Below are 25,362 nucleotides of genomic sequence, written 5' to 3'. Positions count from 1 at the left end.
TCGTTGGTTACGTTTTATACCCAACAGCCGTTCCCAGCATGCATCAACAATCATTCCAGCATTCAAATTAAGTAAATTTACATGTTCGGCGATACAGAAATGTTCTACAATTTTTCTTTCTAAGTTATTTTCTATTCTATACAAAATTTTAGTATTTTTTATATTTATATTACAATTAAATTTTCTGCAATGTAAAAACCATGCTGATTCCGTTCTTCTCAGTCTAATGGCTGCCTCATGTTCCTTTACTCTCAACTCCAATCTTCTTCCGGTTTCTCCAATGTAATAATTTGGGCTTCCACATGTACATNATGGTAAAACTATTAACTTTAAATCTTACTGTCCTTTAGAAAATAAAAAGAATGTCTTTAATATGGAATTGAGAAAGATACTAAATCGAACAACTCAGCAAGAAAACATAGACATCGAAGTAAAACAATTGTTTAAAAAATTTCAGTTAAATGATTATCCGAAGCATATTCTCTGTAAGTGGTACAATTTATATTTAAAACGTAGATTTAATGTTAAAAACAGCATAGAAGATATTTCTTATGTAAAGTTTCCTTATGTTACTAAAGTTTTTGAAAAATATAAACCAATATTTAAAAAATTTTCTGTATGCATAGTTGCGAGCCAAAAGAATAAGATGTCAAACATTATCAGCATAATAAACAGTGAAAATTCGCCCAGAGACCAATTTAAAATCGCCGGTGTCGTATATAGGATGTCATGTACATGTGGAAGCCCAAATTATTACATTGGAGAAACCGGAAGAAGATTGGAGTTGAGAGTAAAGGAACATGAGGCAGCCATTAGACTGAGAAGAACGGAATCAGCATGGTTTTTACATTGCAGAAAATTTAATTGTAATATAGATAATAATTTTACAATTTGTACTAATATCCGATGTGGTTGAGAATTATTAATATATATTTGCAATTTTTTTTGCTTGTTCTATTATCTGAATAAATTAAAACACGACAATTTGAAATAATATTATAGCAATAAGACATAGTAAAATAAGGAAATAGTTTATTATAATAATTATTTAAATTATATTTGTTACTTATTTATTAAATACCCATCTATACAATTTATTGATTTTGAAAATATCTGTTTTTTGTTTAATTAAGAATTGTTCGTAAGATAGAATATCGCAAAAAGTTCGATGTCTAAATAATTGTAATTCCAGTTTTTAAAAATATTTTTTTCTATCTGTCCAATTTTAAATAAAAATAATTCGTTATACACTGTGAAATAATTTAATAACTTTTGTAAATTACTACGTTCAATCCAACCAGTTATATCCAATGGTTTTTTGTCTATAAAGTTTAATCCATGAATTTTTTTGCTAGTAAAATTGATTTGCCATTGATCTTTCGCCGATAATTGATACTTCTTAATAGAATCTATAAAAATGTCTATTACAGTGCCTATAAATGTCTAAATGTCGATAAATATTTTTACTGACCATATAGAATGTTCATTGATATACCAAATAACTTGTCTTCCTATTTTCGATATTATATCACGATTATATTCAATTATTTAATCCATTTTATCAAATTGTTAATGTAAAATTTATGTTTTTAAAATTTACAAAATTTAGTTTTAATTTTATGATTAAACTAGCTGTTACTAGCGGCTTTGCCCGAGCTGATTTTGCAAGCAAACCCCATTTATATTCAGTATTTCAACAACCATAGTAATTGTTATACAGGGTGGGCCAACGAAAACGAAACGGCAGAGTTATCGTGTTCGTCCAAGCAAATCTCTCGGATGTCCTCCTTGAGAATAAAATCGACCTATCCGAGAGATTTGCTTGGACGAACACGATAATTCTGCCGTTTCGTTTTCGTTGGCCCACCCTGTATAACACCTACCGCTGAGAATGATGAGAATTGCCGAGAATCAAACGAACTATTTTCGATTTGATCAATTTTCTGGAACATTTGCAATCGTTCTATAATCGAACCTATAAGCAATAACAAATTCGAATTTAAAACGGTTCGAACATTTTTAAAATCGAAATAGATTAAAATATTTATAAAAATGTCTGAAATGTTGTCAATTTAATACACCTAAGTACTCGATGAAGACTAAATCCTCTCCCTCTCCTCCGAGGGGGAATTTCGAAAAATCCCTTTTTAGTGTGCGTTTCCATGACGTACCTACTAAAACGCAGATAAGAACAAAAAATCGCATCTAAAATAGTACAGCAGAAGCCGTTCTTCCAGTTAAGTCTTAAACCTCTTCCTCTCCCCCCGCGGAGGAATTTCGAAAAATCCTTTCTTAGTGTGCGTTTCCATGACGTGCCCTAACTGTCTACCAAATTTCACCTCTTTAGGTTCAGCGGTTTGCTCTGGGCGATGATGAATCAGTGAGTGAGTGAGTCATTCAGTCAGTCAGTCAGGACAAGCAATTTTATATATTTAAATTTTAAATTAACTATTTTTATTTTAATAATAAGTTTAATATATTCCATTTAATTATTAAATTTATTTTAAAATTAAGTTGTACTAATTTGTAATAATAATTTTTTAAAATAAAAATTTGTTGATTAAATGAAAATGTGACAATTTGAAATTAATTATCAAATGTTTTTTAACGATTAATTATTTTTTCTAAGCGAAAATCTACGAAACATTTCTAGCGGAATCTGAAACATCTCTAGAAATCCCAAGGAAAAAGGCTCATCTCTTTGTAAATTCCAAGGTATTGATCACCTCGCGATCGAATGTAAACTCTCTCTTTCGAGGCTATAGACCTAATATGATACTCTTTTTATATAAAAGCTTGTCAAATATTTTACGCTGTACGAAAACATTATTAAATATGTCAAGCTATATATCTAACGCTAGTATGTAAAGGAGTGTAAATTAGTCTATTCAATAAAACGGGTATTTGTTTAGAAACGTTGTAGTTGAGTGAACTTCTTTCTTCTGATTCGATGTCTTTCGGACCTTCTCCATTCCGACTGCGACCGCCTACAGAGGCGACCGCTCGCGCGGTAAACGAAACATAATTGCTATCACGATTTCTGTCTTTTAAAGCATAGTGGTGCCAGTCCTGACGTGGCACCTTGACGTAGTGCCGACCCTGCGGTCACATCAATCAATTAATAAAAATTCATAAAAAAAAAGACGTTAGTTAATCCTGAACAATATTTTACAACATTTAAATAAGATCAGTTTCCCATAGAATGTCCTCACCAGGAGAAAATAGGTAAACACGTATTCAGACCACTTGCGATGTCTCAATAAACATACGTGATATAAATCAAGTCGCATTCTGAATAATTACCATGTTATCGTTTATTCTCGTTATTCTTGATTAACTTAATCAAGTTTAACTTATCCTCGATTAAGTTTTTTTGGAGAAATTTTCATTAGATAGTATGTTAAGAAATGTCAGTCAAAAGGTCGAGAAATGCAGATGATCAAGAGGATCAAATTTCACAACTTTCAATATTTTCTCTCTGTTCCATAACAGCCGGGTAAACATAAGTATAGTATTACAAATACAATAAATTACTATTGAATATATTTACGATTGTATTATATATTAATATTTCACAATCATTTTGTCAGTGTTTTAGATTTTGCAGTTAATACATCATTAATGAAATCTGTACTCGTAAAACTGTATATATATTTATACTTTATAAAAGAGAAATAGGAAAATTTGCATTTATGAAAATCAAAATGGGGCACTTACCTATGGTCAGGAAAGCAACAGCGACGTTCGTATCAACATAGTCTACATTACAGTGTAACAGTAAACCGAAGGCAGCTACTGTTCCCAGCAAGGGACTGAAATAGGCAGCAATTCCAATCAACGGTTTACTACGTACAGCATCGAACGTTAAACAAGACACGAAAGAGAATGATGTCATAATAACTCCAGAAATAAATAAAAGTGGAAGACTTAACTCGGTATTTCTGTTCGGTTCTATATCGTTAGTTTGTCCGGAGTACATAAAAACTTCAATATGTTGAAAGGTTACAGATGATAACGTGTTCAAATATGCTCTTTCCCATTTTAAAGCCAATTGCTTCTTTTCTATTGAGTCACCATTTAATAAATAAAACTGACAAAATGCTTTGAAATCTTGCACATAACCATCGTCATTTGTTGATACTCCGCCAATATTAGTAGCAGTTAATCGTACTTGAAACCTATTTCTCTCGTATGGGTATCTTCATGAAAAGAAATAAAAATATATTGTTAAAACGGAGCAAAAGTCTCATGACTTATAAACTTTGAAATCGATTGCAAGTATATAAATTTTTAAATTATCTAACTAATAATATTTTAGATAAATTTTAAAAATAATTTGATTTTATTATGTTTAATTATTATGCTTTTTGTCCTTTTTAACTATTTATAATTTATTTTGTATACTAGTACTTTCTATATATTAACAAGACTTATTATACTGAAAAACTAATGTTTTTATTTAGTTCACAGGTGAACTAAATAAAAACATTATTTTTGAACTGTAAGACTAGATATCTGCATCCATAGTTTTTCAGTATAATAAGTCTTGTTAATATATAAAAAGTACTAGTATACAAAATAAATTATAAATGATTTTATTATGTGTTTTAAGATTGGAAAGAGAGATAGAAGGAGTGGACCCATTTTTTCCATCTTCAAATACATGCAGGGATCATTAAATTCACCACTTGGCGATATTTCTTTTATTAAACAGGCTATAATAAGTACATATAATGTTATACGATGATATAATCAGTGACGCGATGTTTCAAGCAAATAAACGTAACGTGTATGATTACTACAGGAATCTAAATATGACGTGCAAAAATGTCTTTAATTCCGTTATTATGAAATTGCGAAGATAACAAGTAAAAATTTTATTTAAAAGAATAAAATATTAAATATATTATATTTAAATTATTTAAAACAATAGATTAATATTATAAAAATAGATAACATTTGAATTTGAAATAAAAATTTATTACTTTATATTTTACTAAGTATTGATATAAGCTGTCTTCTATAATAAACTTATATAGCAGTAAGGATTAGATAGAACTTTGTGGATAATGTAATTATTTGTTTTATGCTTTATTGCTTTACTGTTCTTGGTTTATATTTGTGTAAGTTTCAATCGAATTTATAGCACTGAAGAGAAATGTTTACCGGAACGCATTTGTCAAATAATTCATAAAAAATTTAAGTGAAAAGTTGTTCACTTATCTAGACTCTTGAATACTGGGATAAGATTGCAGTAAGACTGATATAGCTGTAAGTTTGTCATAGAAGACAGCTCATATTTATAGTAAAGTAACTTACAACGAGCGATTATTTATTGTCATCCTCACAATGCCTGGCTACAATTATTGATCATATTTTTAACTCATTTAATTTAAAATATATTCTAATCACATAAAATTAGTACTGACTTGTTCCTGTAAATCATACTTTTCCTTTAACAATACAGTCATGCTGCTCATCTATCTAACACCTTTCACGGGAAAAATTTTTGAATTAAAATAACGTGACTTTCCTTTGCATACGAAGTTCATATATAGTTCAACGATGCCTCCTCTCCCTATGGTTTTCATATCTGTCTAACTCGCTTCGCGAGATTAAGTAAAGACAGACAACCAGACAGACGACAGTAAAAATTTATAGGTCTACAATTTTTTTCAAATTGCAGCCAAATGAATTTAATCTCGGCCTTCTTCATATGTAATAAATAAAAAATTATCTATACAGTGTCTTTAAGATATATGTTATGGAACAAGTGATTAATAAGTCACAACTTTGAGTCTACCTTTCGAAGGGAAAAAACGTATTTTCGTTAGCTGTGCACATTTTCCAGGTTCTATATTTATTTAACTGACCAAAAAGCTTTGGCAATCACTACTTCATGAAATAGTTGATCCATGTTTATTGTATTATTTGCAACAGTTTCATTAACTGTTTCACCTGAAGCTTTAATTTCAGACCATTTTAATTCGTTGTTATTTATCAAAGTAAATGATTCTGCTCCACCAAAACTGCTTTCCTATCCCATAGCTTGATGTAAGAAAGACATCAGTCATAAAATGCTGTAAACTGTTGTAGTATTGTATTGATATTATACTTCCATTATTTCCTAGTGTTCTAAAACGTTCTTTCGCTCCTTAAGGGATAAATTTATTATCATGCCTTTCCTCAAGATTTGTTTTTAATTTTCCAAGTTCACTGACAATATCAGTCGCCAAACTCGTGTTTGTACTTTCCAAAATCAAGATAGCTTTGTTAAACAATTTGCAGTGCAGGATTTACGTATAAGCTACACAACCTATAGCTTAGGGCCTAAAATTTCTTGGGAGCCTCCAAAAAACTTGTCCGAGTGAGCAATGGTCATATATACTTAAATATACTGCAGCATTATTTGTCCCAATGCCGCACGTCCAGAACGTCCCATACTCTTCACCCAATTTCAGTTTAACCCTCCAGGTATCCGAAAATCATATTTGGCACTGGCATATCATATCTGGACTTATAAAGGGCCCCATATCTCAAATAACTTATCAAGTCTAAATCCGGCCCTGTTAATTTGAGTTGCACCTGCACAAACCAGAAATACATTTCACCACAATCATTATAAAATAACTGTTTTATCATTACTTGTCCTTGTGAAATAAAATAAGATTTTAGTCCTTCATAGATTTCAAGTATTCTATCAATAGCTGGGAGTAGCGAAAGAAAACGGGTGTTGCCATGTTGAACAACCTTTTTATATTCTACATCTACAAATTCACAGAACTGTTTTAGTTGAGTGACTCGAACCGTATAAATGTAGAAAAATTTTTAAATTTATATATACACTACAGCTTTTGTTTCAATAGGTAGAATATCAACTGCAATTTAAAGGCAGTTGTGTACAATGTGACCACCGCAAACAATGCCAACAATATTTCTTCCTAGTTCCTTCTTTAATCTACTGTAAATATTATTTTCTTCTTTTCGTTTAACACTCCAAAATTAGTATTTCAATTATCTCCACAAAATCGAATAATTTTTATTGCTATATTATGAGTTTTAATAACTGACATTAAATGGTATGTCAGTATTTCTGCAGTTTCACCAGAAACTCATTGAAAGTCTAAAAGTTTAACTTTTACGCCACAATCTGGTACAAAATACCGCACAATAATTGGCACAGTTTTAATTTTTTTGTTGTTGGAAGAATCTACTGATACCGTCACAAAATTTATTTAAATCTTTACAAAGCTGCAGAAATAACAGTGGCTCAATCACATTTCGTTCTGGCTAGTCTAAACTTTGTTTCAAAGAGCTTCGAAATCAATTTAGATGAACAATCGGCTGACTTAAAACTGACATTGTGAATAGCAACATGAAATGCAAAAGTCGCTTCTGTAGCTGTTATTACAAATTCTTTGTCACTTAAATCGTTACCTTTAAAATGTGACAATATATTCGATGAAGTTCCTTCCGCTGCTACTAGGCTCGCCTTATATTTCGCACATTTCAAATGATTTTTAATATCCGAACGGCCACTATGACTTACTGAAAATTCTGAAGAGCACAGTTCACATTTCACTTTGTCAATACAATGAAAAACTTTTATCAAAAATTGATAATCCTTTTTTAACTCATCGGTAAACACATTTTCTTTTTGGCATTTTAAAGATTAAATTAATGGACTTTATAGTACGAAATAATTGCAAATGTCGACTAGCAACTTCAACTCGACTAAGATATTACATGCGCAGCAATGACGTGTCAGTGTAAGTTTACTGTTGCCAACAGTAATTAAAACAAAATATCTAAAAAATGAAATAAAATATCCAGATTTCACAGGCTACATGCCATTACAAATTCTATGAAAAAATATCTGAATGAAAAAAGTACATATCTAAATTCATTAGAGTATATTCATGCTATAAATTTTGGGTAAAAACATCTAGACGACATTAAAAGTACTTAGATCTAAATACGAAATATTTAAATTGGCAATTACCCCTCTGTTACTGTCACTGTTGCCAAACAGTGAGTGTAACAAAGGGATAATTGCCAAATCGCCATTTTACCCGAGGCTGCACTATTTTTATTACTTGTATATTCGGCACTTTTTAAATTTTACCAAATACCCGGGACAAAATGTTAAGACTTGCCTGGACGCTGAAACAGCATCGTCAAACCGGTACAAACCCGGTCAAAACGGGACGTCTGGTAAGCCTACTTATCGCTTTCTTGAGAATCAATAAAAATCTTCGTTTTCAATTGCAATTTGCTACATATATCTTCATGAAAACATTGCTGGTGAAACGGCCAAGACGGTTGTGGGTGCTTTGTTTACATGTGTTAGGAAGAACAAATATGACATCAAAGGAAAAGAAATAATGTGCACAATATTTTTACCAAAATGCTGTATAGTAATTTATATTCCTCTTATCTTTCTGCACATCTCTATATAGAGTTACACGTGGTATTTTCCTAGCCGTTGCGACAACACAAGCAAACTCATTCGATTCCAAAACACTTCTGACTGCATTCAGTACCTTCTTTTCACTCTCCTTTGAATTTCCTCTTATTGTTTCGTACCATACTGAGAAACGGAAGATTTGTAGATTTTAATTGCATCACAAATACGGGGCATGTTGTAACAGTTTCAACTTGTGCAATCCCATTTGTTTCTACGGGCCCCGAATGATCTTTTTGACAAAGAAATTTAATGTAAAAACGACACTAAGATGTTCCTTGACTGAACTTCAATAATTCTGCGTGATAATATCCATTCTTCTTATAGACCAATATAGAAAGAAAAGATTATCAGTAGTGTATTCATGAACAAAAGTAACAACTTTGACATATAAAAGTTATTCCTCCCTGCGGAAATCAGAAAAATATCCTTTAAACTGCAATGCTTCTGCCGCCATTCTAGTACTATTACATCAGCAAGTCGTTTGCCCCCATCCTCAAGTGCATATAACATGACGATGCATTTTGTAGGCTGCTCAAAGAAACAGCGCGGATATTTCAAACTATTTCTTGTTTTAATTTGATCTGCCCTGTTCTCCTCTGCTTATTATAATATTTTTATGAATAATGTAAATATGAAACAAGCTATGAAAACAACAAAAGTTTGTGTTTTATTATATTTTTCTGTTAAATCTTTTACGTCACGTAAAAGACTTAAATAAAAAAAATTTTAATGCACTAATTTCATCACTGACTCTTTTATAATTACATCTATAAACATTTTATATTTTAAATAAATATGCATTTAATTTAATTGACATCAAGAGATTATATATAACCAGGGTGGCCAAGCTCCTTGATAGTCCGAGCCATCTTTCAAAATTTGAAATTTTTCGCGAGCCGCAATTAAATACGTATTAAAAAAGTATGCAAAAAATTCCAGATTACAAATTATATCCGTAGCAGGAGTGATACAAATTGTTTCCTCCAGAGCACAATGTCAACTGTCCGTTGCAATGACAGTTTACAAATTCAAAATCGGTCTGGAGTCGGTCGATAACGGACGATTACGCCACTGTTTATGTTCGTTCGCGCAGTTTTCGATGAGTCATATCATTCTTAACTTGGACGGAAATGAAATTTGTTACAACGTTGCACTTAGTCTTTCATATTTGTTGTTAGTAATTTAAAAGACATTTTGAAACACATACGGAACGATAATAATTTTTTAAAATATAATAACACAAAAATGAAAAGGGAACTCGGGTACATCTATCGAGAGCCACAAATAATCCTTCAAAGAGCCGCATGTGGCTCGCGAGCCGCAGGTTGGCCACCCCTGATATATAACATACAAAACACCACTTAAATTAATTTTAATATAGGATAAAAAATGAACAGTACATACCTCATAAAATTTCTTCCACGTTTAAAATCTTCGTATTTTCTTATTAAATAAGCCAGGAAATTGCTAGGACATCTATTCTGGTTCGATCGAAGACAGAGATCTTCATAGCGAAAGAAACTATTATTCTCAAATATGGAAATATTTCGAATAATTTTGTCTAATTTTACCAATTCTAATATAGCGTTATCATTCAAAAGTGAATCGTTGTTTTTAGATACTACTATAAACGATCCGATATTCTCAAATCGACTGGCTCTAGTGATGTCAACGTTAGCTGTGGTTTTAAACGAAAACATTGATTCGACAGAATTCCGTTCCAATTTTCCTCTTCCATTGATCGGAGTATACAGATATTCGGACTTTTTCACAATACGTAATTTGAAGAATCCAGTTGCCAGGACAATTGTTATCGTCAAGAAAATATAAACGTACAATTGAGGATGACACCCAATATGATGTCCAATTCGAGAAAACCAACAGGTAAAGATGCGTTTAATATTCTTCTTCATCTCTGTTCTGTAATAAAATATTTTACATAAACATTCATGAATGTATTACTATATCAATGTACACAAAATATTTTGTATTCAATAATAACGTAATCTATATATATAATCGAGATGAATTAATAATAATAATAATAATAATAAGCGCAGAGTCCAAACGGTTAGGAGTTGAAAGTTGAAATTTGGTACACAGTTAGGGTACGACATAAGAATGTACAGTACACTAAGAATGGATTTTTCAAAATTTTCCCCTCCCCCGCGGTAAGAGGTTGTTAACACTTCCCCGCGGAAGAGGTGTAAAGAAAGAAAGTGTTAAGAAGAAAAGTGTTAACAATGGAAGTGTTAACCCTTCTTCTGGCGACGGTTTGACGAAAACCGCTCACGTTGTTTGTGGATGGCGCGTTTCTTCTGTGCGCGGTTTCCCGAATTTCAGGATCGGCTTGTCAAGTAGAGTGAGAAAGTGAGAGGAACCGTCGATAAAGTGCGAGCGATACACGAGTAACAGTCACCACTAAAAAAGAAGCAAAAGTAAAACTTTAATAATTAACTAAAATCTAACCAAAGGCTACACGAGTACGGATGCGAAAAAGAATATTAAGCCATGTATAACAAACAGTAAAGCTATCGGGGCTACCCAAATTCTCCGATAACAGATTATGAATCCAAGAAAGAGTTTACAAAATCTTGGGAAACATCCTTTCGCTTTCCCTTTCTCGTGAGGACGAGCGAGCACAAGAGGCCTTCTTTTGGCAGCTTGATCGGGGAAGTTGATTCCAAGGGACAATCGCGTGGAAGTCGGTGATGCGTTGTCCTTATATTCTCTTTAGGCCTGGTAAAATGATCAGGTGATTGAGTGTTTTTGAAGACAAAGGTTGATTTTGCAGGTGTTGGATCATAGGTGGCCCGGGGAAACTAAGAAGTCGTCGAAACAGATATAGTGTATGTAATCTTTGGTTTGTGAAATGTTAGACTCATCCTGTTTAATCGGTTGAATGTTGATATTTTCCTCTTTTAACAATAAATTGTTATACTTTCTTAGCGTTTGTTGATGAGAAAGAGGGCATTCAATCCTTTTTTCTGCAATGTTTTCTTAACAATCGCGATGGAGAATTAGACTAAAAATTGCTTTAAATTAGAGCAAAATCAGGTGCTCGATTTCACACGAGCTATATTAGCGCTCTCGTATGTTTTAGCGAATACACTGTATATTCCTAATACAAAAAATAATAAATAAAGAGTTTATATAAATTAATCTGATGAGATTTTAATAATAATTTCAATAAATATACTGATTCAGAAAAGTTTATACCGTTGTTAGTAGATTACTGTGTGTGATCTACTAACGATGGTATAAACTTAACACAACAGAAAATACCAACACCAAAGTTGCTATTCCCTTCTCACTCATTATCAAAGAGAAAAGTACAGTCTAGCTTTTCTTGCTAATTACAAACTCTCTAAGTTTTTTTTTTTTCTTTAAACCCTATTGGACAGTACTATATTTGTCATGATTTTTTCATTTATTATTGAAATTTATTTTTAATAAAATCTTAACTAATTCCGTATCAGCAATCTTATCGCCTTGAAAAAGGAGTAATAAAGATCTTGATATTGTTGTTTTTTTCTTAAATGAGGTGAAGCAAATTCTAAATAAAAAATGGCGATGCCAAATGTGGCATGTTATGAAATAGCGCCATATGGTTAGCAATCTGACTTAGTAATTTTATTACTATAATATTCAAACATTAAAAAGAAATTTAAAATAGTACTATTAATAATAATAATAGCAACGTAGCAACAAAAAAATAATCACAAATAATAAACCTTACAATGTGTTACAAAGTACCGCCATCTGTTGAGAAAGAAAGACAAGAAAAGAAGCTACAGACTTGATACAGTATTATGTTAATAACTGTGCTTATCTATTTGTCTATCATGTAACAAGATATAACAGATGTAACAGACCGTGACGTCTTGCACTTCGTTGCATTTACCAATTAATAAATCGAAGTTTTTTCTCATTCGATCTAATGATGTGTTTTTATAACAACAGATATCAGTTAGACATTTTAAATAGTTTTACATACTGTACAAGTTACTAATAAAATCAATAAAATAATAATAATAAATCATACAATTTTTACTTATTTAATATATCTGTTTATATTTATTAAAATATTATGTGAGGAATCTAAAAATATATTTTTTTTATTGTTATAGAGGATATTTTATGGTTGAGTAAGTTTCCAGTAACAATGTTCAAAACTGCGCGATTTGCCATCTGTTATAATATTTTATTAAAAACACTTTAGGGGAAAAGAGGGCAAGATAGAAACTACTTACTCACCCCGAACCGCGCGACGAAGCACCCGAATCTCCATGCACACAGAGACACCCGGATATCTTGTATTTGCGAACGACGACTCAGACCGTTTGGTGCCACAAAGGGACGTGTTCAAGTATTTCTTATTTCGCAGCAGATTATTACGCAATCATTGAACTTTTGCAGTGTTATTAACTTTTAACTTAACTTTTGCAGTTATTATTTATACCTACAAGATAAGTATTACTATTTTGTTTTTATACAAAGTACCTATTAGGGATAGATTGCATGAATTCATATTTAAAGAGGAAAAAAATTCAAGGATTTTTAAAGCGTTGATATTATTATTGGCATTAGGCATTTGGGCAAGATGGAAAATTGCGTTTTAGGGCAAGATTTAATAGTTTCCATGTTGCCCGCACGCAATTATTTTGATTTGTTTTCAATTTATCTAACAACTAGCAGACCCCGCCACGCGTTGTTGTGGCTCAAAATGTATTATATTATAAATTGTATTATATAAATGTATAACACTTCCCCCGTGGGGGGGAAATTTTTCGAAAAATTTTTTCTTAGTGTACATTCTCTTGACGTACCCTATTAAAACGCAATCAAAAACGCAAAAACCCGCATCTAAAATAATATAATAGAAGCCAAGTTTTTCACAGTAAGCCTTAATTCTGTCCCTCTCCTCCGCGGGGGAATATCGAAAAATCCCTTCTTAGTGTACGTTCTGTTGACGTACCCTATTAAAACGCAATTTAAAACGCAAAAAACCGCATCTAAAATAGTATAAATAGAAGCAGAGTTCTTTACGGTAAGCCTTAATCCTAACCATCTCCCTTCAGTGGGGGGAATTTCGACACGTATATTATATAAAAAGACGTGCGTATTCGAATGCAGCGTTGTGTGAAAATTTCAAAGGAGTCGGTAGGAACAAACGAACATCACATTTTTATTTATATAGATAGATAGAAGATGATCTGCTTTAGTTCATTTTCACAGAAAAGCATAATGGCTCACAGAAAAGCAAACTTAGGGCGTCGTACTTGTATTGCCATCTGTTGGACATAAAAGCCTTAACCTAGATTATATCTTTTAATTTATATGAATGTTTATCGGAATAATATACAGCCTATGTCCACCCTGAGATTCCATTCTAAATATTAGTGAAAGAATTTTTGAAATCGGATGAGTAGTTTCGGAGATTACCTGCTGCAAACAAACTTACATAATACATACATACACACATACATACAAACATTACCTCTTTATAATATTAGTATAGATTGAGGATGTAATTGTTTTTAGATGGTGAACAAGTATATAAGAAAGAGCAACAGAGAATCTTAGACTGAAGAAAATGCAGATGTCGATGGATGAAGGTTTTGTGTATTATGTGGAGAACCAAATGTGAAACCGCCCACAGAGGACTGGGTAAAGTGTCCAATATGTTCTGGTTGGGCACATGAACTATGTACTGTACAGACACAAAAGATGGATGTTTCTGTGTCAATTGTAAAATGTAGAGATATCATATGTATTCCATCCTCCCTTCAGGGTGAGAGCAAAATAAAATTTTTGACGTTTTTACTTCATGATTCCTAACAGATTTTATACTTAATATTAATTATTTTTAATTACACAATTTTTTAACCATCTAAGATCTCTGTCGAAACTGATTAACATAAAAGCTTTATATTATGTTGTTTTATGTTTTTCTACATCATAAAGTTAAACCTTCCATCCTGCCCACCCTTTTCCTATATAATTAATTATAATAAAATACAAAATGATTCATTTTAAACAACGATGAATTTTAAAAAACTTATAAATTCTAGTAATGAATAAAAACTTCATTAAATTCCACTTTAGTCGAAATATGACACAAAACTCTCATCCATTTATCTACCACTTTGAACTTAACTGCCAAAATTTAACAGCTTTAATCCCTCTAAAACGCAAACCTTTCTGCCAAATTTCAGAAATATTTGACAAAAGACAGAAGTTATTATGCTTTAAATTACGTGAACAAAATCGTGTCTCTCACACACATCAGCGCATAATCTAACGTGCAACTGGACACAAAATGTGCAATAAGAATTTTGAATTGTGCAATATAAATCCCATATTTATGCAGTAAATAAATGTACGATTCTGGCTTTCATATTTATTTCTTCTGGTTATGTTAAAGTTAAAATATAAGATATTTACCTAAATTACACAATGTATCATAAAATCTGTGCAAAACTGAACCAATATTATAATCCACAACCACAGCACATTTATAGTAAAGCACGTCATATAGAATGCAAGCGCACAGTGCCCACAGCGTGTAACAATTAATATTACTTATTAATTTCAATTACCGTTCAATCATACAGATATAAATTATGTGTTATTATTGTTAGTTTTTTATTCATGTCTTTTAGAGCAGCTTGAAAACGCTAGGGTTTATTGGCTTGGCAAAAAGTTAATTGATTTTTGCAGTAGGAAAAATCTTTAGAATAAACTCACCTGCCATAAAACTTCCTAAAAAGAATTCAATATCTAAGAATTTACGGCTGAGTACTTTCATAACATCTTGAGTCGTGTGAAAATAAAAATTTCAAAGTCAGCTGACCATGGAGTATATTCGAATTTATTAAATGGAAAAGGATATTAAATAAGAACTTCTTAAGACATTGACATGAAAAGGAGCAAAAAATTCCCGAAATGCATATCCTTACGATACTGTTTTTGTGAAAGAGTACCTTTTGTTGAGTGCGGCTTCCAATAAAAGTGTTACATAAGTCTTATTAAATATAAAAGGAAAAGGAAGTAAATGAAAAATAAATATCCTTAAAATAAATAAATGAGAATTATCGATTAACTTTGCAAATTATATTTTAGATTAACTACAAGAATCCCAATATTTTTCTAATTTTATGACTATAAAAATTTCGCTATTCTTACCTCTTAATACGTTAACACAGCAGATCTATTATATACTAATAGGAAGGCCTAATAACGACTAAATTTGAAAAATGTATAGTTTATAAATTTGTATTGAAATTGGTTTATAATTTTCGAAACATTTTTCCTCTGAATTAAAAGTTTGAGAACGTATTCAGGAATCAGTAAACAACATTATCTATTATTTTTACATGGAACTTAAAACTTTTTCATAAAATTAAGTAATGATAAAAAAATTTAAAGGAAAAAAAAAAGATTTAACATCGAAAGATAAATTTCACACGGCCTATAGAGGTAACAGAAATAAGCAACACACACCTGTTTATTCAGTAACGAATATGGAACTACATCCCTAATTTTACAAACTCTTGTCTCCTTAAAAAATTAGCGATAAATTGAAAATGTATAATATTTTATTAAAGTTTAAAAGACATAAATAATGACATCTCAAAGCCCGAGTAGTATACATAAATAAATCACCAAACGATCGCCTAAATATCGGGCTATAATAACGCTAATTAAATGATTGTTATAAAGTTTATACCAATCATTTAATTAGCATTATTATAGCCCGATATTTAGGCGATCGTTTGGTGATTTATTGTTTAAAACATATTTATTCCAAAATAAGGAATTTGACTAAAATGGTAATAATTGTACGAAATATATCATTTACAAAATTATATTAATACAGTTTATTTACTTAAAATTGACAGTAACCGTTTAAATAATATTACGAATAAACCATAACGTGTCGTAAAAAAGTGTGAAAAACATTGCAGTTGTAGGCTATATTAATTAAACGTCGCAATGGCATGTGATTCTTCCTGTGAAAATTAAACATATAATTTTCTTGTCCTGTTGAAAGACTACAGTATGGAAGTATCATTACAAAAAGCTTGTCTTAATAAAATAATAATCAACGAGCAACATTTTGCATATGAATTCATCACCTGATTCGTAAGAATGAAATGGATAAGTTAAATAAGTTTTTAAATCGGAAAATTAGTTTTAAGATGTTAAGTGTCTTAGGTTACAAATCGAATTTCTTCATTGTTCTCTCCTTTCTCGATTTAACCTTTTCTTTGGTCTTTGGCTCACGATCTGTTCTGATTACACTCTACTAGCAGATTTAGACGCGAAAGATAGGTCTTCAGTTTGAATTTTTCGAGCCAATATATTATGTTAAATAATCAGTCAAAACATTATAATCACAAGATGAGGATAAAGAAGTACAGGTATACCTCGCCTTACGTCGGTAATTGGTTCCAGGAAAACGACGTAAGTCGAAAAACGACGTAAGTCGAATTTACCTGTCTCCGAATCTACTTATCACTAGGAAAGCATTTTAAATAATATATGGTTAATAAAAATCTATTTTAAGCTTACAAACAAATAAATTTTAGTTTTTAATATAGTACAAAAAAAATAATCTAAATTTACGAATGCGTGTACTGTAAATACAGTACATACTTGTATATATTTTAATATGATTTTATGTGCTTTAAACGTTTATCTAGTGATATTACGACTTCAATATTTGTGGCGGACAGACGTAAAGTCGAATAAAATGACTTAAACTTGATTTTTATTTTTCCATATACTTTTTAACAAGCGACGTATAATCGGGAACGACGTAACTCGAAACGACGTAAGTCGAGGTATGCCTGTACTTGAACATGACAAAAAGAAGCACATAAATGGACGTGTGTGTGTCCCTATATTTCACTTTTCAGCCAAAACTACACATCGCACATGAATGGTGTTTGTATGTGGTAGTAGCCCCAAGTCTCCATTCGTGCACTATGGTGGTCGCGTCTCGATAGCTATAAGGGTGCGGGAGATATGAGGGCTTAAAGTGGTTGACTTCGAAGATTTTCTATTTCGATTTTAAAAATGTTCGAACCGTTTTAAATTCGAATCGGTACGATTATAGAACGATTGTAAACGTTCCAGAAAATTGATCAAATTGAAAATAGTTCGTTTCACTAGACGTAAAAATTCTGTAATTAGTCTGGAAACGAGGGACCTAATTCTTGCATTCTGTGCTATAAGGGTGTGGGAGATATGGGGTTGAAAGTGGTTGACTTCGAAGATGTGTAACAATGAAAGTGTCAACAATAGAAGTATTAACAATGGAAGTGTTAACAATGGAAGTGTTAACAATGGAAGTATTGAGTAACAAAGAAAGTGTTAATATAAAGCGGCATGCAAGATTTACAGGCGGTTTTTTCGTTTTTGCGGGCAAGCGAACATATTTTTAGACTCATGTATAAATTCTCTAATTAGTCTGAAAACGGGAAACTTAATTTTTGCATTCTGTAAAAACGGGTAAGATTGGCTATAATGTAATTAATCTTCACTATCGTTACTTTTTGCCCAGCGAAGCGGATCCTTGCAGCTAGATCTAGATTACTTAGAAAAACAGTCTTATATATATATATATATACTATATTACATACAAATAAAAACGGAGCGAAACGGGCCCTTGCAGCTAGTTATTTATAAAACCATATTATTTTCTAAACACGCAATGCGAGTATGTGGAAATCATTTCACAAATCGTCATTGCTGCAACAGTGTATAGAAAATGATATAAGATACAACTCCATCAAGTGTTTTTAACTTTTTCTGCTAATCCGCTAACATTAGTATAAATCTGTAAGAATAACGAAATATACCAACACGAAAGTCACCAATCTCTTAATCATTATCAAAGAGAAAGATTCCTTTTTGATTTTACAGCTAACGAAAAAAAATCTTTTAGTTATTTCTTTTTTGCTGGAAACATTACTTGACATTACATAACATTTACTTGCTTAATTAATATTGTAACTAGAGTAACAAGTTTCATAAAAATTTAACTAGTTAAACGTAATATCGTCAGATTTATGTTTACATTAACAAAATTATTGCAAGGAATGACAATTTTTATGAAAATCCTGAAATTCCAATGGAACATCTAACGTCCTAAATTTCATCTTATCAACATCAAATTATTGAACGGATGCACAAGATTTTAATAATAGAGGATAATAATAGAGTAAGTAATAGTACTATTACTTACTCTATTATTTCAGTCTTTGACAGTTAAATAAAATAACTTTTATAGAGATATTTCATGATATAATAACATATGATACTTTAATAAATAAAAAATAATACTGTAATCTGTAATTATGCAAATAGAATCTTTAAAATTTGAACATGAACTAAAAAATAAGAAAGATTAATTATTTGAATATAACCATAAATCGATGAAAAATATAATGTACTTAATATAAAATCATATAAAAAGTTTTAATGTGGATGAAGTTCTAAATTATAATTGTCCTTTAGTATTTAAAATTGTTTGTTTGTTAAATTACGGTAACGCAACACTTGAACGATTGGCCCAGGGGATGCCATTTTAAGGATAATTGGCTCCTATTCAGGCATTACAGACGTAAAGAAAATCCGGAAAACTCCTCGTGGCCAGTCCGTCCTGGCGAGGCGCGATCCCACGACCGAATTTCCAGTATTCAGAGAACGGAACCACTTGGCAACTGGTGGGTCTAGTAATTAAAACGAATAATTTTGTGGCATTGTCTAAGATCTGGATTATAACGACTAAAGTAGAAAATAAAAAGAAACAAAGACAGTTAATATACAAATCTTTATTAAATGACTACCCCAGTATATTATTAAAAATATGGACATTAGAATATACAAAAAATAGATTTTAGGTTAAATATATATATATTAAAATAATAATAATAATATCTCTGTCTTTCCCTTATTTTAAAAGATTAGAGGAGAAGGTGGTATTATGGAACCCCAATTATATTTTAGTGAATTGTAAACAAGGTATCGTAACTATACCCACATTTTTTGTGCGAAAAGTACTGGTAACTAGTAAACTAAATGTTCCTAATTGGATTTTTCGCTAGTGTAATTATAAGTATGGTTTTTGAAGGCTTTTGTACGAAAAGTCCGAAAGTAGGCTTAGAGAAAATCGGGTGGTAATATGGAACCTTACTGTATATTTTCAAAAAAATGCTTTAATGTAGCCAAAAACAAATAGGAAAGGACAAAAAATGTTAAATAATTACAAAATTATTTACTCCAATGTATTTTATCGCAAAAATGCTTTTATAATAGAAAAATATGACCTCCATCAACAATATATATTCCAGCAGCTCTTTTTCGATATTCTCGGGAAGAATTGGCTTTCTACCTAGTGTCTTTTTCACAAATTGCTCTGGAGGAATGTCTGCTTGCAAATAGAAAGTTCGGAGGAGTTGAGTTCCATATTACTGTAAAAGCACCAATGGGGTCCGTATTTCACGCATCGCCATCTCGAATTAACTTATGTCTGTCAAGACCAAAATTTAAAAAACGTGAACATCACACAGATTAATATGTACCCCTAAGTCTCTGGAACGAAATACATGCACCAGTGAACCTACAACTACGCGATTTATATTTTAAAAATAATTAAATTCACTTAGCATTCAAAACTTGCGAATTTTGAAAAAAACAAATTTGCTGATTAAATGCGAACAACCGTTTAACTGAAGTAAAACGAGTTTTCCCCTTACTATGGATGTCTGCCTAGTTCAGTTCAGCCACATTCCGCTACAGTTCACCTTTATTATCAGTTCGAAATAGGGTGGTTCCATAATACCCGCAGTGTTCCGTAATACCACCTTCTCTTCTATATGATAAATGAGAAAAATGTTTCTTAAAATACGAAATAGTATAGGGGTTAATTTAAAAATAAAATCAAACATAAAGAAAAGTTAGTTTTAATAAAATCAGAAGTTATTTTATAGCCCAAAGGGGTTTGTTTCGTGTAGTAAAATAATCTTTTCTACAAAATGTCGATTTTTTCTACTAATTTACAGGCAATTTTGGTTTTTTTATAGTGTGGTATTTTTAATCTCAAGGTTCTAATAGAAGAGAAATGAATATTTAACCTCGAAACTTTTATTTCTTAAACTTCATCTACAATCGAATTGTAATTTTCAACATCCATCACTATTATTTATTTAGTTTTGTCAAATTTAATGATTCTTGAATTTATTATCACTAAAAAATGTATTTGTTCGTTCCATACTTCTTTTATATTTACATATATTAATTTTTATTTCGTTTATTTTCGTTTATTTCTTTATTAATTCTTGTATGTTAAATCCAAAATATTTAACCAACAAGGTGAGCGTTTCTTTTTGACTTCACATGGGGATGACCCCCGATATCTCTGGTACTATGTTCAATTTTAAAATTCGACATCCTTTACGACAGGTTATTTTACTTTTATTAATGCGCAAAATTTCGTTTAAATTGCTCGTATCATTATTTCTCAACAAATCGCCGAAGCACGTTTTGCGAAGCTTTGAAGGTAGTTTGCTCGCTTCGTTCTCCGCTTTTCAGACTTATTTAAAAGTGTGATGTGTAACCTAATACATTTTCTTGTTAAATATCATTAAAGGGCGTACTAAGTGCAAATAAATGTATACAATCAATAAAAAGTTATTTGAATGTTTTCTTTTAACCAAAATTGTAAACTGTTTTATGGATGTTTGTATTATTTTAAATATTAACTGATTTATATCTTTTTAAATTAAAAATTAAAAATATAATTTCAATATATGTAGTGTACAGGTAGGTTTGATTAGGCAGGTTTCCTCTTTGGCAGATTATTTACATGTTTTGATGCCTTGAAGTAGTTTTGTCTTCCCGCCACCAGTCAAGTCTATAATACTTTGATAATTAATTCTGTCTCCGTTTACTATCTCGTGCTATTGTGCAACTCTAATTAACCTGTCCGTGACTAAGGACATTTAAACTAAACTTCATCATTTAAAAGATGAATACGGGCCACAATTATATGTTGGTATGACTAGTTCGTTTATATTATATTTTAATACTTAGTATAATAGCAGTTGTAGAGTATGGTGACATTCGGCATTCTTAAAGCATGTAACTCCGTAAAAAAAATACCAGTCGAAAGCCTGTCAAGTTAACTTACAATATTCATCAAGAAAAGTTCTCTCATCACTGCTTTTAGCAATCATAAATTGATTTCTTATAACTTACAACATAATTTTTATATTATAAAAATATTTAAAGATTGTTTTTTAAAATGAAATTTAAAACAATTATCATTTATTTAATTTGAGATTTCTTTTCTAATAATTTTAATTTAGGTCTAAATGATTTATTTTACATCATAAAATAACATAATTTAGCCTACACATCAATCAAGTCTAAAGCATTTGAATCAATTAATTTACAGCTGCCAAAATTAAAACGTTATTTCAATGAGGTTCGAGTAATTCTCTGTCTTGGCTGATGTCAATTTTTATAAAATAGAAAGTACTCTATAAAGGTTGACACTTTTATCTCATGTTTAGTAATTACAACGATCGGTTTACCACAAGAATAGATACTATCACCGGATTTATAATTTATGTATTTTTGTGAGAAACCGCATCTGGTTGATCTCTCACCTAAAAGCTCTCCCGAAAGCAAAGAATTCTAATTGAAAAAATAAAATAATAATTTCTTTTAATAAATAGAATTTCTAACGACAGCTATCTTGAAATAATAGTTTTCGAAGCAAAGTTACATAACTCTTTATATGATATATTGTCTCAAGATAGTATACATCTGCAGATGGTATCGTAAAGGTTAGAGAACAATCAGCAGTTGAGGACTAAAGAACGAAACCAATCCCGAATGTACGATCGGAAAGACAGATGTAACAAAGTCCAATGTCCCAAGAACACCAAACCTTGTTGCTCGTGCATCTATCAGGCCAGTTGGCTTGTTTAGATTAATCTCGTGCTCTGCCGTATTCCTCGTCGCCGTCGACTCTTCTTCATTTGTCGAACTGCTTGTGTGCCTGTGCCTTTCTTCGACGAGAACTGTCAACATCTCTATTCTGCAGATAAGAAACTTTCCATGTCTTTTCGACAAAATCTCTCAGCGTGCACATCTATCGATCGAACCTGGAAATTCGTCAAACTCTTGGTAAAAACTGAGTATTGTGTAAGAGTCGTTTCCTTACAATAAACAGTTTTATCGAAAAAAGAGCCTATCGTGATACCAAAATATCAATATAAACCCACGTGCGAGACGTTGTTTTATTCGAGCCGATCTGGCCTACAATATTTTTTAGCGTATTTCTTATCACTTTCCTGGCTCTGTTACACATAACAGAGGAAAAGTACGGCGATCGGCCAAAAACTGACCTGCAAGATTTTTACATTATTGGACTCGGGCCCTCGAGACATCGAAAAATATAAAACATTCGAATATTTTCTTGTATGTATGGGTGTTTGTGTAAGTGTGTGAGATGCGTTGTAGATGTATGCGTGCGTGCCTATGTGTATATGGCGCACAATTTTTTTTCACTCTTTTTGAAGCGTAATAACTCGTTTTTTTGTCGAAAATTTCTGAAATTTTGCAGGAAGTATTAATACTGTTAAGATTTAGTAATTAAACGTCGACGTAATGGGGAGATAAAGGAGGCCGTGTTTTATATCTTGAGTACAATGAGACTTTACTTGTTATTAGCATTTACATATTTGTTTATAAAACCCATTCTTATGCTCAAAATAAAGGTTTTTTCATTTTTAATTATTGTAAAATGGGAAAAAGTATTAAAGTAAAATATCATAACAAATGGTACCACACACGCAATTTTAAATGTCGCGGCGAAAGTTAAGCAACTCGTTGCTCGATTTTTATAATACAGTATATACTTATTACATAACTTTGTGAAAACTTTTTATTACACTCATTTCCGAAGTTATTATATTAATTACATAATAATTATAAGTATTAGGCCTATAACTTATTAAGCAAAAAATAATTTGGGATATAATGGGTTAAATTCTATAAAGATAAATAAAAATAAACTAGCAGCAAGTTGNATTACACTCATTTCCGAAGTTATTATATTAATCACATGATAATTATAAGTATTATAACTTATTAGGCAAAAAATAATTTGGGATATAATGGGTTAAATTCTATAAAGATAAATAAAAATAAACTAGCAGCGGTTGCTCAACTTTTCCGGCAACATTTAAAAACTTTTTAGTAAATTAAATAAAACTGATCTAGTAGTTTTTTTCAGTTGCAGCAACCAACACAAGGTACTCTTTTATAATATTTCACATAAAAGAACTTCAGTGTTATATAATGTTATACAGTATTGAATAAGACAGTGATTCTTAACCTTTTTGTTGATGTACCCCATTAGCCCATTAGTTGTTTCCCAAGTACTCCTTATATTTATGTATGTAAATTTTATAATTACTACATTAGATGTATACAGTCCTTATAACTGAGTGCCAGAAAAAAACTCTAACTATAACTAAAAGTGAATTACTTATTTTACATAAATAATAATAAATTTAATCAAATACATACATTTATTTATTATTACTTGATAAGTATAGTATATAAAATCACAATACATGCATAAATTACATTTCCTAAAAATAAATCATTATGATTAACGATAAAGAAAATTTAAATTATTCTACAATACATGAATTTTTCAATTTTTGTAACAAATGTAACATCTAAATTTGCTAAATATCAAGTAAGCGCGCATGCAGTGATACGCATTGCATGGTGGGGTACGATCAAGGCCTCGTTATTCCTAAAACCAGTAGTCCAGTAAAAACACGAAAAGCCCCAATCTTATCGAGAAATAATTAATGCTCAGTTAAACCATAATTTTACTAGACTACAGGTTTACTCAAATCTAATTGCACCAATAGACAGACAAATCAAGTGGATAAACAAGTTATTTAGACTGTTAAAAGGGAAATCTGTGTTCACACTGGGATATTCTGAAGCAAGTTTTTTTCGTTTCTTGTTTCTTGTGTTAATAATTTAAAGCAAATTGATTAACATACGCCATTTTATAATGAAAGTTAGATGTACCCCTTTGATTTACATTAGTACCCCCGTGGGTATATGTACCCCCGGTTGTGAACCACTGGAATAAGATATTATATAGAAACTTCTTAAGAAATTACACTTAAAGGAAGGGAAATAGGCTCGAAATGCATATCGTTTTATGAAACAGTTGCTTATGTTAATTGTTGCTTTAACAAACTAGTACAGAAGTTGTATTGAATATATATAAAAACTGAATTAATGAAAAATTAATTATCCTTAACTAAATCAATAAACTTACATATTAACTTTGCTATGTTTATTGTAGATTAGTTATAAGGTTTCTCGAATCATCTGTAATCTCATAGCTATGAAAATTTCACGATTCTTACCTCGTAATACTTTTATACGACAGATTTTCTACAATGTGTATTACCAACGTCGAATAACAACAATTGAGTTTCAATGTCATCGAAAAATCGTTTATTAAACTTACATACTCAACCGGTTTTTCGAATTTTTTATTTTTTAATTAAAAACCTGAAACATTAATTAGATATAATGTAAACAGAAATGTAGCCTGTTTATCAGTTAAAATGCCACATTTTATAACTTTATACATGTACAGTACATATGAAGTTTAATTTTTACACTAAATTTTAATAATTAAATTATTCAAATAATAGGTTAAATATTAAAGAATAATTTATGTAGAGTTTGTCATATTCAAATTATTTATACGATATTAAATTTGATTGTTACTTTACCGGCTTTGTTATATATAACAGAGATAAAGTATGGCGATC

At 30.8% G+C, this 25,362-nt stretch overlaps 1 protein-coding gene across 1 annotated transcript in view; it reads right to left on the bottom strand.

Moving 5' to 3' along the window:
- Nucleotides 1-24,982, bottom strand: part of LOC111613860 (patched domain-containing protein 3-like) — a 41,918-nt gene extending 16,936 nt beyond the window's left edge. The window contains exons 1-3 of the mRNA XM_023355212.1: nucleotides 24,949-24,982; nucleotides 9,872-10,387; nucleotides 3,718-4,199 (exon numbers count right to left, since the gene is read on the bottom strand). Coding sequence (XP_023210980.1) covers nucleotides 3,718-4,199; nucleotides 9,872-10,380 — 991 coding nt within the window. The 5' untranslated portion in view covers nucleotides 10,381-10,387; nucleotides 24,949-24,982. The remainder of the gene's footprint in view (nucleotides 1-3,717; nucleotides 4,200-9,871; nucleotides 10,388-24,948) is intronic.
- Between the last annotated feature and the right edge of the window lie 380 nt (nucleotides 24,983-25,362).

The sequence above is a fragment of the Centruroides sculpturatus genome, unplaced genomic scaffold (genome assembly GCF_000671375.1).
Source record: "Centruroides sculpturatus isolate CEXI.00-Female unplaced genomic scaffold, Cexi_2.0 scaffold1957, whole genome shotgun sequence".
NCBI classification, from domain to species: Eukaryota; Metazoa; Arthropoda; class Arachnida; order Scorpiones; family Buthidae; genus Centruroides; species Centruroides sculpturatus.
This window is presented reverse-complemented; position numbering and strand designations above follow the sequence as displayed.